Source organism: Carcharhinus amblyrhynchos, chromosome 10 (assembly GCF_965287045.1).
Source record: "Carcharhinus amblyrhynchos chromosome 10, sCarAmb.v2.hapA, whole genome shotgun sequence".
Taxonomy (NCBI): domain Eukaryota; kingdom Metazoa; phylum Chordata; class Chondrichthyes; order Carcharhiniformes; family Carcharhinidae; genus Carcharhinus; species Carcharhinus amblyrhynchos.
Window position 1 is genome coordinate 70523724 of NC_137333.1, and position 15227 is coordinate 70538950.

Here is a 15227-nt window from a genome sequence, read left to right on the forward strand (position 1 = left end):
GCAATGTTAAAATGGCGGCACGGGCTTGTTGGGCCGAAGGGCCTGTTTCCCGTGCTGTGTTGTTCTTTGTTCAACAAGGCTCCTGTATTCAATGTTCTGACCAATGAAACAAAGCATGCTGAATGCCTTCTTCACCATTCTGTCCACCTATGACTCCACTTTCAAGGAGCTATGAACATGTAAATCTTTGTTCTGTAACTCTCCCCAATGCCATACCATTAATTAAGTCCTGCCCTTGTTCAATCAAACAAAATGCATTGCCTTGCATTTATCAAAATTAAATGCCATCTGCCATTTGTCAGCCCAGTGCCCAATTGATCAAGATCCCATTGCAATCAGAGATAATTTTCTTCACTGTCCACTGTGCCTCCAATCTTGGTGTCATCTGCAAAATTACTAACTATGCCTCCTATTTTCTCATCCAAGTCCTATGAGGAGGGTCTAGAAAGAATAGTCGATGAATCAAGTCATTACAGAAATCTTTTTCCTCACTTTTGAGTGTCAGCATCTAGGAATGTGGTGATAAGAACACTATTCAATCCTATACTACTCAGCAAGAACTGTAGTTTGAAGTTTCCCATGTCCATTATTTTTAATTGTGCATATTTTTAGAAAGATCCAGCACAGCATTATAATTCATAAAATAGAGCCACAGTTTTGTTGCTGCATTTGTGTGACAGCACTGATGCAATGTGGATATGGCACATGTCATTCAAATGGGATAGATCAAATGTTAGCAGAGAAATGAATACAGAAAGCCCTAAGCAAATCTGGGAGTTATAGAAGTTTAACTGATAGTTGCAATGAAGCTGCTGAATGGACAACTGGCAAGATATATCAGTTTTCAAAATATTTATTTGTGGAATAAATTGCAACAGCACAAATCTGGGTTGTGAGCTAACTTAATACATTATGACAGGCCATGTATCAATATTTAGGACATAGCCTCAGAATTTGTTTGAAAATAGGGTATTTCCAATTAATGTACAACACAGCCATTAATTTTTCATTCTTAAATGCTTAAATGGAATCCAAATCTAACCTGGACTCATAGTTTACGTAACAACGAAATTCATTTGCTAAGTTCCTATTGTGTTCTGGGAGAAATTTGCACATTTTCACTGACAGTAACTTTGCTGCTAGGTCTTCCATAATTGCACCTGAAATAGAGAAATTCAAATATTATTATAAATAATTACTTACCCAAGTGACAGGCCTGAGCCTAGACCCTACAGTCATCTTAAGCTCTGTGTTCTGCACACTCATCTTTTCTGGTCTAATGAGTGATGTATTTCCCCTTCACCATGTGTCCAAGCCTTCGGCTTTAAGAATTTTGATAAACTACTTAATTGCTGAAAGCATCAAAGCCAAGTGGGAATCCTGGCTAATCTCTCCCATTTTCTAACTATGGGCCACGATCCAACTGGAGCATTCTCAACACAACCCCAGATGACATCAGTTAAGACCAACTAAATAAACAAAGACAAAGAAAGCAGGGTGAAATCTAGGACTTTTCTGTTCTTGGCACATTACTGACTCATTCAACCATTAACTTATAAACTTCGTATTTATATAAAGCGTTTCAAATAATGAAACATCACAAGGCACATCTGAGAAGGAAACATCTGAAACTTTAACTCTGTTTTTCTCCACAGATGTTGCCCGACCTGCTGAGTTCATCCAGCATTTTCTGTTTTTATTATTTCTTAGAATTAACTGTGAACACTGCACAGGAACTTGGGAGAGGTTAAAGGTGACCAATAGCTCAATCAAAGATGTAAGTTTCCAGGAGATTTTAGAAAGCGGGGCAGGATGAAGTTTAAGAGTTCTCGAGTGCAAAGAGTGGCTGAAGGCTTGGACACTCAGTGAAGGGGAAAGAGGAGGGGGAATAAATCAACCATTAGACCAGTAAAGATGAGAGTACAGAAGACAGCAAGTACAAAAAAAATCAACAAAAGCATTTCAGATTAAAGTTCTGAAAGTAGGGGAGCAGCAAACTCATTACTACTCTTGACATGGCCTTCAACATTCGACATTGAACCAGGACTGGTCTCCTGGCTTGATGATGATTAAGATATGAAGGATGTGCTGTTATATCCTATTCCTGAAGGTACCATTGAAGTATTGTGCACCAGGTGTTTGGCTATTAAACCTGCCCCACTTAGCAAGTGATAGTGCCATACTACCCATTGCAGGGTGTCCTCACGGTGAAGATAAAAGTTGAATTTCTACCAACTCTGTTGTGGTCTATTGGATTTCTATGTTATTCTACGCTCGTGTCTCTCCTAAAGTTGCTGCTGGTTACAGTGGCGTAATCTCGCCGTCATTTCTACCACAAAATCCAGGCCACTACCTTATCTTAAAAAAGTGCAGGAACCAACAACCAATGAGTTGCCTTAAATCTGATTTACAACACTACCCTCAATAGAATCAATGACTGTAGACTCATCAAAAAAGTGCAATCAATAAACTTATATACATATTCCTTCATTATCCAACTTTCATTTATCATTAACTGCTAAAAGTTGATGAATGATTTTCTATGGACACAACAGACTGAGAGATGTCCACATACCAGTACAAAGAAGAATCTTTCCTTTTGTTAGATATTTGACTGTTAGTGCTATTTTGCTGAGACACTCTTCTGAAAGGTAGGGTGGGTCGACTATCACTATATCACAACTGTGAGGTTGGAGATCGTCATGTAAATTCATTGGGTAGTTATAGTCGTAGAAAACAAACTCCTTTCCATAAACTGAAAACCGCCTGTCATACTCCAACAGAATAGCAGTGAACTCTCCATTCCAAAGCTGCTTCAGTTTCTGATAGACACTTGGGGTACTGATGCAGGCTATTCTGAAATAGGAAGTACATGAATAAATAACAATACTTCAATATTTCACTTCTGTAAATGACTTGACATTTTGAGCTTCAATCATAAGGTGCTACAGAGAGTTTGGAATTCTTTAATTCATATTTTTTTGGAGTTTCACCAGTGACCCAGACAAATAGAAAGAAAACTGGCGCTTACAGAAGTACCAGCTTTTCTTCAAGTGGTTCTATTTTTCTGACGTTTCTGGTGCTGCAATGAGTGCTGCTCTGGGTCACTGAGTAGTGGTAGCACATTGTTTCACCCCAAATTATGTTCGTCCACTCAGCTTGAAGAATGGAGTGGTTCGGTTTCCAAGACTTGGTGGGAAGTTTCACCCAAGTACATAACAAAATTGGCTGAGGCTGCAAAAACCTGGAAGGAATTTGCATGCCTAGGGTTAGATAGTTCTGAAGATTATTATACTTGAGTATAGTGCTGAGCCATAAAAACCATGAAAGCCCTATGTGTAGATTTGAGTTAGGCAGTTTCAGCTAGGCTGACCTAATTTGGGTCTATGTCCTAATGCTGATCATAAACCAGCAAACTCTTATAAAAAATGTGGATACTGGGTGGGGACAAAAATGAGCTCTGCTGTGTTGTCACTCACAGTCAAATACTTCAACCAAACTCAATTTGCCCAGACTATAACAATATGCATTGTTTGCACACTGATGACACAGTTCCTTTTGTTTGAATCATTTTGCTTTGAAATTATTTCTTCCCTTTTTTGCTGTTGACACCAGTTTTTTGTTGTTGTCTGGTTCTATCAGCCATGCTATCCAATAGTACCCCAATCAAGTTGTTATTCTTCAGCATGAGCCTCAATGATGAGTATTGGCAGGATTACCTGATGGAAACATCAGATTTAATCCCAATCCTGCCCTCACTCAATATCAACATTTCCAACACTGGGGCCAGGATAGGGATCAGCATAATATTCATCTCTTTAAATCATAGATGCTGTGTCAATGGGGCAGCACGGTGGCACAGTGGTTAGCACTGCTGCTTCACAATGCCAAGGACGCAAGTTTGATTCTGGCTTCAAAGAACAAAAACAACCCGGGAAACAGGCCCTTCGGCCCAACGAGCCCGCGCCGCCATTTTAACATTACCAGTCCCCCCCCTCCACCCATGACCCTTATCTATTGTTTATGGCATTCCACATTGAGGGAAACTAATTTAGGGACAATTTATTACCTCCAATCAGCCTAATAGCACATCTACAAAGAGAAGAGGTCCCAGTACTGAGCCCTGCGGCACACCACTAGTAACAGACCTCCAGCTAGAAAAGGACCCTTCCACCACTACTCTCTGCCTCTTCTTAGCAAGCCAGTTCTCAACCCATCAAGATACCTGGCCTTGTATCCCATGAGCCTTAATCTTTTCTACCAACCTACCATGAGGGACTTTGTCAAACGCCTTACTGAAATCCATATAGACAACATCAACGGCTCGTCCTTCATCGACCGTTTTTGTCACCTCCTCAAAAAGTTCTACCAGATTCGTAAGGCAAGACTTCCCATTTACAAAGCCATGCTGTGTATCCTTAATCAGATTGCAACGCTCTAAGTGCTCATACATCCTATCCCTAAGAATCCTCTCCATCAACTTGCCTACCACTGACGTCAAACCCACTGGCCTATAGTTACCAGGGTTATCCCTCCTACCCTTTTTAAACAATAGTACCACGTTTGCTATCCTCCAGTCCTCTGGGACCTCACCTGTGTCCAAAGAAACAAAGATTCACGTCAGAGGCCCAGCAATTTCATCTCTCGCCTCCCTAAGCAGCCTTGGATAAATGCCATCTGGCCCCGGAGATTTATCAGTTTTAATGCTACCTAAAAGCCCTAACACTTCTTCCCTCGTAATCGATAGTTCCTTCAATTGGTCTAAAGCTCCCTCGAAGACCGTACCAGACATCAAGCCCCTCTCCTTCATGAATACCGACGCAAAGTATTCATTCAGGATCTCCCTAAGCACAATTCCCCTCCTCTGTTCCTGAGGGGACCAATTGTTCCCCTAGCCACCCTTTTGTTTCTAACATAGGAATAAAACGCCTTTGGATTTTCCTTAATCCTACCTGCCAAAGCCATTTCATGCCCCCTTTTTGCCCTCCTAACTCCCCTTTTGAGATCCCTCCTACTCTCTCTGTACTCCTCCAACGCTCTCTCCATTCCCAGTTGCTTAGACCTAACATACGCCTCTCGTTTTTTCCTGACCAAGTCCTCAATATCTCTAGTAATCCACGGCTCTCTAATCCTACCTTTCCCATCCTTCCTCCTAACCGGCACATGCCTTTCCTGCACCCATTTCAGTTTTCCCTTGAAAGACTCCCACATACCTAACGTGGACTTGCCCTCCAACAGCCTATCCCAGTCTGTATCCCTAAGCTCCTGCCTAATCTGGCTGTATCTAGCCTTCCCCCAATTTAGCACCCTCCCCTTAGGACAGCACTCATCTTTTTCTATTAGTATCCTAAAGTAGACAGAGTTGTGGTCACTATTAGCCACATGTTCACCTACTGCAACCTCAACCACCTGACCCGACTCATTGTCCAAATGAGGTCACTGAGTAGAGTTTGCATAGTCTCACCATGTTTGCGTGGGTTTCCCGCCAGGTGCTCTGGTTTCCTCCCACATTGTGCAGGTTAGGTGGATTAGCTATGGTAAGTGCACAGGGTTACAGGGATAGAGAGGGAGGATGGGCCTGAGTGGAATGTTCTTCCAAAGAGTTGGTACAGACTCAATGGGCCACATGGTCTCCTGTTGCACTGTAGAGATTCTATAGATCTTTGCTTCATTCTGGCTGAGGTCAACTATTCGTACACAGTATCAGGAATTGAATACAAAAGTTTCCTAATTCACATGTCCCAGCTACGTCTTACATGAACTTAAGTTTGCTTCTTCATTTAAATAAGATACCTGAGAAACATTAAGTTACCTGTACAGCTGAAAGAATATATATACCTGCCGTCACTTCCTGCAACTTCAATTGCCTCCTGGGCTAGCCGTAGAGCTGTTTCATCATTGTACCAAAACTGGCTTAATTGCTAGAAAAATAATTTCAGAAATTTAGCAACATAACTAGTCAGTAGCTTTATTTAAAAGTTGCATTATGCAGTAAAATAAAACAACATTCTAAACTATCATTCTGTGCAAACATCCCAATATCCACAATTATTTTCAAATAATGATCAAAGTTGGATGTATCAGCTAAAGATATTCTATGAAATCATATCCAAAGAAGTTAACTTAAAATAAAAACTATCAAGAAAATCATCTCAGTATGCATGCAAAAGAAAATGTTCAGAAGAATTTGCAAAACTTGCTACATTGTACAGACAGCAGTCACAGAATTATACTGCCATTCACCCCATTGTGTCTTGATGGCCCTTTCTGTCTTCCCATAGAACCTTGCATATGTTTCCTTTTTTAAGCAAACATTTAATTTCCTTTTGAATGTTACAACTGAATCTGACTTCATCACCTTTAGGTGATGTTCTCTCGACCATAACAACTCAAGAGTACAAACACGCCCTGGATTTCTTTTGCCAATGATTATAAATCTGTCTCCTCTGGTTACCAATTCTCCAGACCCTGAAAACGGTTTCTCTCTCCCTACTCATAATTTTGAAAATCTCTATTAATTATCTCCTTAGAAATTTGACAGTAACTTCATTGCAGTGTTAACATAAGCCTTACTTGTGACTAATAAGTAGAACTTAAAAAAAACTTAAATATTTTCCCGAATTAGCAGTGATTCCTGATCTTTTAGCACCAGTACTTGGAAATTATTGGGCTATGGCTCAGCCATTGAAACAATAGATACAAATGAAAAAAGCAAGACACTTTAAATGAGCTTCATGTTCCTCCAAGTATTTATTTTCTGTGCAAACAATAATATTTTTAGTGGCACAGAGCTGGTAGCTTTAAGAGATCTTTAGAAAATAAACATTTAGAGAAAATGGGAGACTTATTTTAATATTTAGTAAGGCTCAGGATATTTTATCTTGAACGCAAGTAATTGTTTAAAGTATTTTTATTTTGATGAAGGTCCTGGAGAATTTTAACACTTATCAACTTTATCCACTAAAACTTAGCATCAAACATATTTAGGTAAATGGTTGCACATGGAGTAAAGTTTACTCTGATTCCCAACAACTTGCTTTAATCTATCTCTGAGAGATATCTACAACAGTTATCCTAGGAGACCACCATAAGTTAGGCTATAATTAGTACAGATTAACAGCATTTTGTGCTTTGCACTATTCAGCAGCCTGTCATTATACTTAAACAAAATCCTACTGACAACAGAGTCTACCAAGCTAAGCCAGAAAATGCTACATGAACAATATTGCTCCAGCTATATTTCAGAAATAAACAGCCAAATACAAAATAGTATTTTACCCAGTCTTCTTCAATGGACCCAACAATATAATTATTGAATCCTGCATATTGCTTCTTCTGTTGATCCAGCTGGAATTCTTGCAGGGCAGCCAAAGCATAAACTGACAACTGAGTGTCATCATCATTATCACTGTCACTCATTCTGACAGCAAATTATCCTGAAACAAATCAAAAGGATCTATAATATCTATCAAGTAATACATTTTAACAAATTCCCAACTTCCCTTCCTGGCTCCAGTGTTAGGTGATATGGTTATTGGTTCTCCCTCCTCACCGTTCTGTCCCTCTCTCCCCTAAATCTGCCATCATCACCTCTCACCTCAAAAAACAATGCCTGACCCTGCCATCACTGCTTCATTTCCAACTTCCCTTTCCTCTCCAAACTCCTTGAATGGTTAAAATTTTTAACTTTAAATGTGTTGTTGCTTCCTAAATTTCTCAGGCTTGAGTCCATCCAGTCAGTTTCCTGTCCTGTCTCTGATAGTTCCGTGGAGTTTACTGGTCAGAGATTACACTGTAAAATGCAAGTGGACTCTGGCTCAAAAACAAGAAATATTTTGAAGGTGATGTCTCTGTATGAGCAGTGCATTCGAGTCCTCCGGAACAACGTTGATTCCATTCATGAAGTAGGTGGGGTGCCATTTGAAATTATTGAACCAGTTCTTGAATGATGTACTCCAGCACAACTCTTTCGAATTGAGGAATGTAACCTGGGTTTTATTGAACAGACTGACCATTTATGGATGAAGCATTGTAAGAAGGATTTCAAAAGTGAGAAGCCTCAGGAGTATGAATCGTGGCGAGAGTTGTATCTGAGACTTTACGACAAAAGAGAACAGAGACTGAAAATGCTCTGCACATGCTAATAAGCCGTGGAACTGAGCCACTTCAGATCAGCCATGATCTTATTGAATGGCGGGGCAGGCTCGAAGGGCTAGATGGCCTACTCCTGCTCCTATTTCTTATGTTCTTGCTGCTGTACCAACATGGCTCATATCAAGCTCACACATTAAATCCTTTGTGTGTGTGATAAACTATCTTTCTCAATATATCAGCAGTTTTTGACATGGTTAATCACTTCCTGCAATGCCTCTACACCTCTGCCCAGCTGAGCGTGACTGCATCCACTTGCCTCCATTATTGTCTATCTAATCAGTATTATCCGCAAGAGTTTCTCTCCCTGCTCCCACATCATTATCTCTGGTGTCCCCCAAGGGTCTATTCTTTGGTCCCTTCCTATTTTTTAATATACATGTTTTTCCTTGGTCACATCATCCATAAAAGCATTTGTTTTCATATAGCATCCTGCTCTACCTCACTAGCACTTGTCTCGACTCCTCCATCATCACAACATAACAAATAGAAGCAGGAGTGGACCACATAGCTTATCAAGCTTGCCCCACTGTTCAATATGATCATGGCTGGTCTTGGACTTCAACTCCACTGTAGCACAGTGGTTAGCACTGCTGCTTCACAGCTCTAGGGACCTGTGTTCGATTCCTGACTTGGGTCACTGTCTGTGTGGAGTTTGCACATTCTCCTCGTGCCTGTGTGGGTTTCCTCCCAGAGTCCAAAGATGTGCAGGTTAGGTTGATTGACTATGCTAAAATTGCCCTTAGTGTCCTGAGATGCATAAGTTAGAGGGATGAGTGGGTGGATATGGGGGTAGGGCCTGAGTGGGATTGTGGTCGGTGCAGACCTGATGGGCTGAATGGCCTTCCTCTACTGTAGGAATTCTAGTTCAATTCACTTTCCCACCTGATTTCTTGATCTCCTGAGAGATCAAGAATTCTCTGTCTCAGTCTTAAACATATTCAACAAAGGCACGCCTCCCCACGTTACACTGCATCTGCCAAATCGCTACCCACTCACTTAACCAGTCTATATCTTTTTACAATCTCTTTGCGCACTCCTCACAAATTGCATTCCCACATAGCTTTATATCATCAGCAAAGTTAGATACATTACCCTCTGTCTCTTCATCCAAGTGAGTAATATTGTTTGTAAACAGCTGAGGCTCCAGCGCTGATCCTTGTGGCACTCCACAAGTCACAGCCTGCCAACTTTATCCCTAATCTCTGCTTTTTGCCCATTAACCAATCCTCTACCCTTGTGAATATATTACCCCCCAACTCCATGAGCCTTCATTTTGCATTTAAATCTCATATATGGCAATTTATCAAATGTTTTTTGGAAATCCAAGTATATTACATGGCTCCCTTTATCTACCTATTAGTTCCATCCCAAAAAACTTTTACAAAAGGTTTAACAAATTTATTAAACAATGTTGACTTGTTTTAATCATGTTGTGCTTTACTAAACGCATTGTTAAGACTTCCTTAATAATAGATTCCAGCACTTTCCTTAGAATTGATGTCAGGGTAAATGGCTGGTAGTTCCCTGTTTCTCGCTCCTTCATTTCTTGAATAGAATTTTATTAACTTCTAATCTGGTGGGACCTTTACAGAATCTAAAGAATTTTGGAAACCATAGCCAGCGCATCCTGCAACACTATCTTGACAGCTATCATTTTCAGAACCTTAGGATGGTTATCCTGCTCTTGGGATTCGTGGGCTTTAAGTCCCTTGCATTTCTTCAGTACTTTTTCTCTGCCGATGTTAATTACCTTAATTTCCTTACATTTATTAGCCCCTAGATTACTCTCTATTTCCGTTACCTAACTTGTGACTTCTACTATGAAGACAGACAAAAAATATTTGTCCAATGTCTCTGCTTCTATGGGACCAAGGTTAATTTTCGCGACTCTTTTCCTTTTCATAGATGTTTAAAAGCTCCTACAAACTTTTTTTTATATTCTTGGTTAGTTGACTCTAGTATTCTAATTTTATTCTTATCAACTTTTTGAAGGCCCTTTGATTATTTTTAAAACATTTCCAACCCTCCAACTTATGACTATGGTTTGTAATATTTAAAGTCATTTCTTTAAACTTTCTACTATTCTAACCTCCTCAGTAGGCCACTTGAATTTTTGTTTTTTTAATAGAATGTATTTTTGTTGAACATTTGAATTATTTCTGTAAATATTTCCCACTGTTTATTTATTGTCATCACTTTTAGTTTATTTGCCTTATCAATCTTAGCCAGTTCTCGCCTCATACCTATGTAATTTGCTTTAAGATTTTTGTTGGTGACTGGAGTTTGCCTTTTCAAAGGTAATTGAAATTCCAATTGAATTATGATCATTATTTCTCATTGAATATTTTATTAATTAGCCCCGTCTCATCACATAATGCTAGATGTAAAATAGTTCTAATCTCTTCCTGGTTTCACAACATACGGCTCCAGGAAACCATCATGAAAACTGTCTATAGACTCATAATCCAAGCCACCAATGCAAATCTGGTTAGGACATTCTCTATGAAGACTAAACTCCCCAAAAACTATTACATTGCCTTTGCTATAAATTCCAATAATTTATTGTTTAATGCTCTATCCAACAGTATAACTACCATTGGGGGGTGGGTCTATAAACTGCCCCATCTCATCTTTCCATTCCTAAACTTCACCAATACTGACTTTATTCTTGATTCACTGAGCCAGGATCTTTTCTCACTGATGTACTGTAAGATCTTTTACAATCAGGAGTAACTCTCCTCCTTTGCAATTCTGTTATCTTTTACGTCTCCTGAAATGTTTATTTCCCAATCTTCATCACCTTGTAACCAATTCTGTAATGGAAATTAGATCCAAACCATTTACTTCAATTTGTGCCATTAGTGCATCTATCTTATTGACGCTAAGTTATCAGAATGCTAATCAGGCACCAAGTACTGGATGAGCAGAAATTTCCTCCAAGTAAATATTGGGAAGATCACATTTATTGTCTTTGATCTCAGCTACAAGCTCTGTTCTCTGGCCACTGACTCCCTCTCCATGGCAAGTTTCTAAGGCTGTTTGCATATTTGGTCCCAAGACGAAATCCAACCACATCAGCAAGACCACCTATTTTCACCTAGGAATAGGAAGGAACAGGAATAAAAGCATTTAGCTCCAGAACTACTACTTTGTCCCTGTCTCTCTTGCAACTCTGGTTTTGCTGATGTTTCTCTTCTTGCATTGACTTCTTCTCATTGTGGGCAAAACCACTCTCTAATTGATTAATTGAGGTGGAATCCAAGTTGCTCTCTAATCAAAAGCAACAGGATCAAGAGAGAGAACATATCGAAGGACAGTGAAATTTATGATTCAATGCGTTTGTTCCACCATTCAATGGAATCATGGTTGATCTGCAACCTAACTCCATTTGCGCAGCTTTGCCTCATTTCCCTCAATACTGCTTTAACGTCATCCAATTATGTGCCTGTGACTGAAATTCTCATTCGTTTCATTGATTTTATATCCAACATACTTCAGCTAGCCACCCATATTCTTCCCTCTACAAACTCGAGTTCACCTAAAACTATGTCCTCGCTCGCAGCGACCTACCAACCCTGTACTCACGAAGCTACATTGGCTCTGTTTTCATGGTTTCCTAGAGCTGTATGTTGTAAAACCAGGAAGACATTGGAACTATTTTAGATCTAGCATTGTGTAATGAGGCAGGGCTAATTAATAAAATATTCAATGAGAAATAGTGATCATAATTCAATTGGAATTTCACATTACCTTTGAAAAGGCATACTCCAGTCACCAGCAAAAATCTTAAAGCAAATTACATAGGTATGAGGTGAGAGCGGGCTAAGATTGATAAGGCAAAAGTGATGACAATAAATAAACAATGGGAAATATTTACAGAAATAATTCAAAATGTTCAACAAAAATACATTCTATTAAACAAAAATTCAAGTGGCCTACTGAGGAGATTAGAATAGTAGAAAGTTTAAAGAAATGACTTCAAATATTACAAACCATTATCATATATTGGAGGGTTGGAAAGGTTTTAAAAATAAGCAAAGGGCCTTCAAAAAGTTGATAAGAATAAAATTTTACAACTCTCATCCTACCTTTTAAATCCCTCCCTGGCCTTGACCCTCCATAACTCTGTAAACTTATCCTTCTCAACATTCCACTGTGCCTATCAAATTCTGCCTTCTTGAACTTCCCCAATTTTAACTGCTCCACCATTGGGTGGCCATGCCTTCAGTTGCCTAGCTTGGGACTCCTTTCCCAATCTTCTCTTTCCGTCATAGTCTGAAATTGTTGAACTCAATGTTGAGTCCAGAAGGCTGTAAAGTTTGCACCAGAAGATGAGCCACTGTTCCTCATGCTTTTACTGAGCTTAATTGAAACACTGCAGCAGGCTGAGGATAGCAATGTCCCGTGAACTTTGTCCCCCATGATGATTTTGGTTTTCTTTTGCCATTTGCCAGTCTGCGTCATGTCTTTTTGCTTTTGGACAGAGCTGTTCATTATTTTGCCATTCACAATTATATCCCACCATCTATCCTTTCCTTTCTGTTTTCCCCATCTTTTAATGACATAACACTCATTGTATTTCTACTTTTCTGCAGTTCTCAAAGTGTATGTTCCACTTGGAACATTAACTCGGTTTCCCCCTCCACAGATGTTGCCAAAACTGAGAGGTTTCCAGCACTTGTGTTTTTATTTCAAATTTCCATCATCTGTGATATATTGCTTTAATGTTGTAGCCATACAAATCTTGATTTACATCACTAAACCAGTTGGATGGACTAAGCTCCAGATAGACACTGCCTCCCTCTGGATGTTTCACTGCATGCGAAGGAGTCTTTTTCTTCAATGATAAAAAAAATAGAAAATGCTGGAAACACTCAGCAAGTCAGGCAAAGTCTGTGGCAGAAGCAAAACAGCTGTTTGCGATGACCCTGTCATCAGAACTGGAGGATTGGATTGCACCAGTTTATAAAATGGTTTTTATACTTGCTCCCTGAGCAGTACAGTGTTTAGCACTGCCACTTCACAGCTCCAGGGATCTGTGTTTGATTCCCAGCTTGGGTCACTGTCTGTGCGGAGTTTGCACTTTCTCCCCATCTCTGAATGGGTTTCCTCCAGGTGCCCTGGTTTCCTCCCACAATCCGAAAGACATGTTGGTTAGGCGCACTGGCCCTGCTAAATTCTCCCTCAGAGTAGCTGAACAGGTGCCAGAGTGTGGCCATTAAGGGATTTTCACAGTAACTTCATTGCAGCGTTAATGTAACCTATTTGTGACAATAATAAGTAAAGCTTCCAGTTCAACTCCGCTCCTGTGTCCAAAGCAGCTGAGCATTTCCAGCACTGTGTCCACCTCACAGTATAAAAAATTGAGACACAACTCCTACCACCTCGCCGCCTTTATTTAATTCACAACGAAACCCCCAGGAACAGAGGAGCGAGTCCAAAAGCTGGAGCAGCTCATACTCACACAACACCCGGGCACTGACATTCGAACCACAACATGGCGATAGAGGAAGTGACATGATGACGCACGCAACGTTAACCCGGAAGTGTCCATCAGATTGGCAGGGTGAAAGGTCAGCGCCAGGTGAGGCTGAAGGGTCTGAGAAGGTGAGACCAGATTAGCCAGGTTGTGCTTATTTATCTTCGGGATTCTTCTCCTCCCCCACCCCTCAAAAAAGAGGACAAAATACATTTCCAAGGAACTGGTTACCAAAGAACAATAACGCAGCCGGGGAGAATAGAACTAGTGTGTTTAAAATAGAGGCGAAAATCAAATGAATGTTTACAAATGAGGATTTTTTTCTAATGCCCTCAATTGGATTTCTGTTCTGGCTAATTTTCAGATTTGGGTGCTTGCCAAAGATTGGAAGAAACAAAAGTAAAAGCAAAATGCTGGGGGTTGCTGGAAATTTGGAATAAAAACAGAAAATACTAGAAAAATTCAATTTCTGAAACTCAGCCGTTTCTGAAAGAAAAAGTTCTGCTTCCAGTGAAGAGTTTTATTCAAAGCCTTGCGTTTTTCTTTTTCACATAGCAGAAATGCTCACTGGAAGCACATCTCTTTCTCCTCAGATTTTGCATGTATATAAATAACAAATAAATTTGGGGGGAAATGGGAAAATTAATTAAAAATCAATAAACTATACCTCACATTAGTGAATGAATAAAGCTAAAGTTATATCTCTTCCATCCTAAAAACAGAAAGGCTGGAAAATCCCAGCAGATCTTTCTAATATGTTATAATAACTAATAACTGACTATTGTATATATTAGTCAGATATAACTGCATAGTGTGAGCAACAGGTAAAGATGCTGTTAACACATATCTGTAACACCATAGAAAAACAGCCTAAAGTTAGATAGACTGGATATAGTCAGGCACATTGATAACCCACATTATGGAAACAACTGTGATTTTAGTCACAAATATAGGACGTAAAATTCGCTGCTGCTAACAGAGCAATAGTCAGGGACAATAAAGAAACTGCCTGTGGTGTAGGAATAACACCAGATGTGTGGTGTGCAGTGAAGCATACACCACATCCTGAAGGAATGTACGAGGTCCAGGTTGTAAAAGCAAATGGTATACAAGATGTGTTGTTTCTACAACTGAGCACAAAAGGGGAAAAAGGTCACTGAGATAGTCGGGACAGCAGTGATTAAGTTGGCAAAAGATTGATTACCGCCGATCTGAACTGGACATGTAACAGTGTTAGGTAAGACGGATGAGTTTACTAATGCACTCTTGTGATAACAGGAGACATTGTTAGATGAGGAGTAGAGGGGATGGAAACTTGGGGCACCTTGAGCCAATAGGGGAATGACAACACATAGATGGGACAAGGACCACCAATTAGGGGAGAACAACACATTGCAAAGCCATTACAATGCTTGTAAAAAAAAGTATTAAAATGTGCTGCAAATCGATGTAAGGTGTGCCTATTTTTTTGGACACCCAGTCTTGCAAGAACGTTAAATAAAATAACTTGCTTCTTCAGAACTTGACGACTAAATTGTTTGACTGTGAGCTGCATTTCTCACAATAGTAACTGCATTACAGTATTATAGTAACT

At 39.8% G+C, this 15227-nt stretch overlaps 1 protein-coding gene across 1 annotated transcript; it reads right to left on the reverse strand.

Moving 5' to 3' along the window:
* Nucleotides 1-837: 837 nt before the first annotated feature.
* eef1akmt1 (EEF1A lysine methyltransferase 1) lies at nt 838-13689 on the reverse strand. Its single transcript, XM_080197319.1, has 5 exons — nt 13619-13689; nt 7279-7436; nt 5839-5921; nt 2576-2856; nt 838-1160 (listed from the first exon to the last, which is right to left on the reverse strand). The coding sequence occupies exons 2-5, from the start codon at nt 7417-7419 to the stop codon at nt 1021-1023; spliced, it is 645 nt and encodes a 214-aa protein (XP_080053445.1). The 5' UTR covers nt 7420-7436; nt 13619-13689; the 3' UTR covers nt 838-1020.
* Between the last annotated feature and the right edge of the window lie 1538 nt (nt 13690-15227).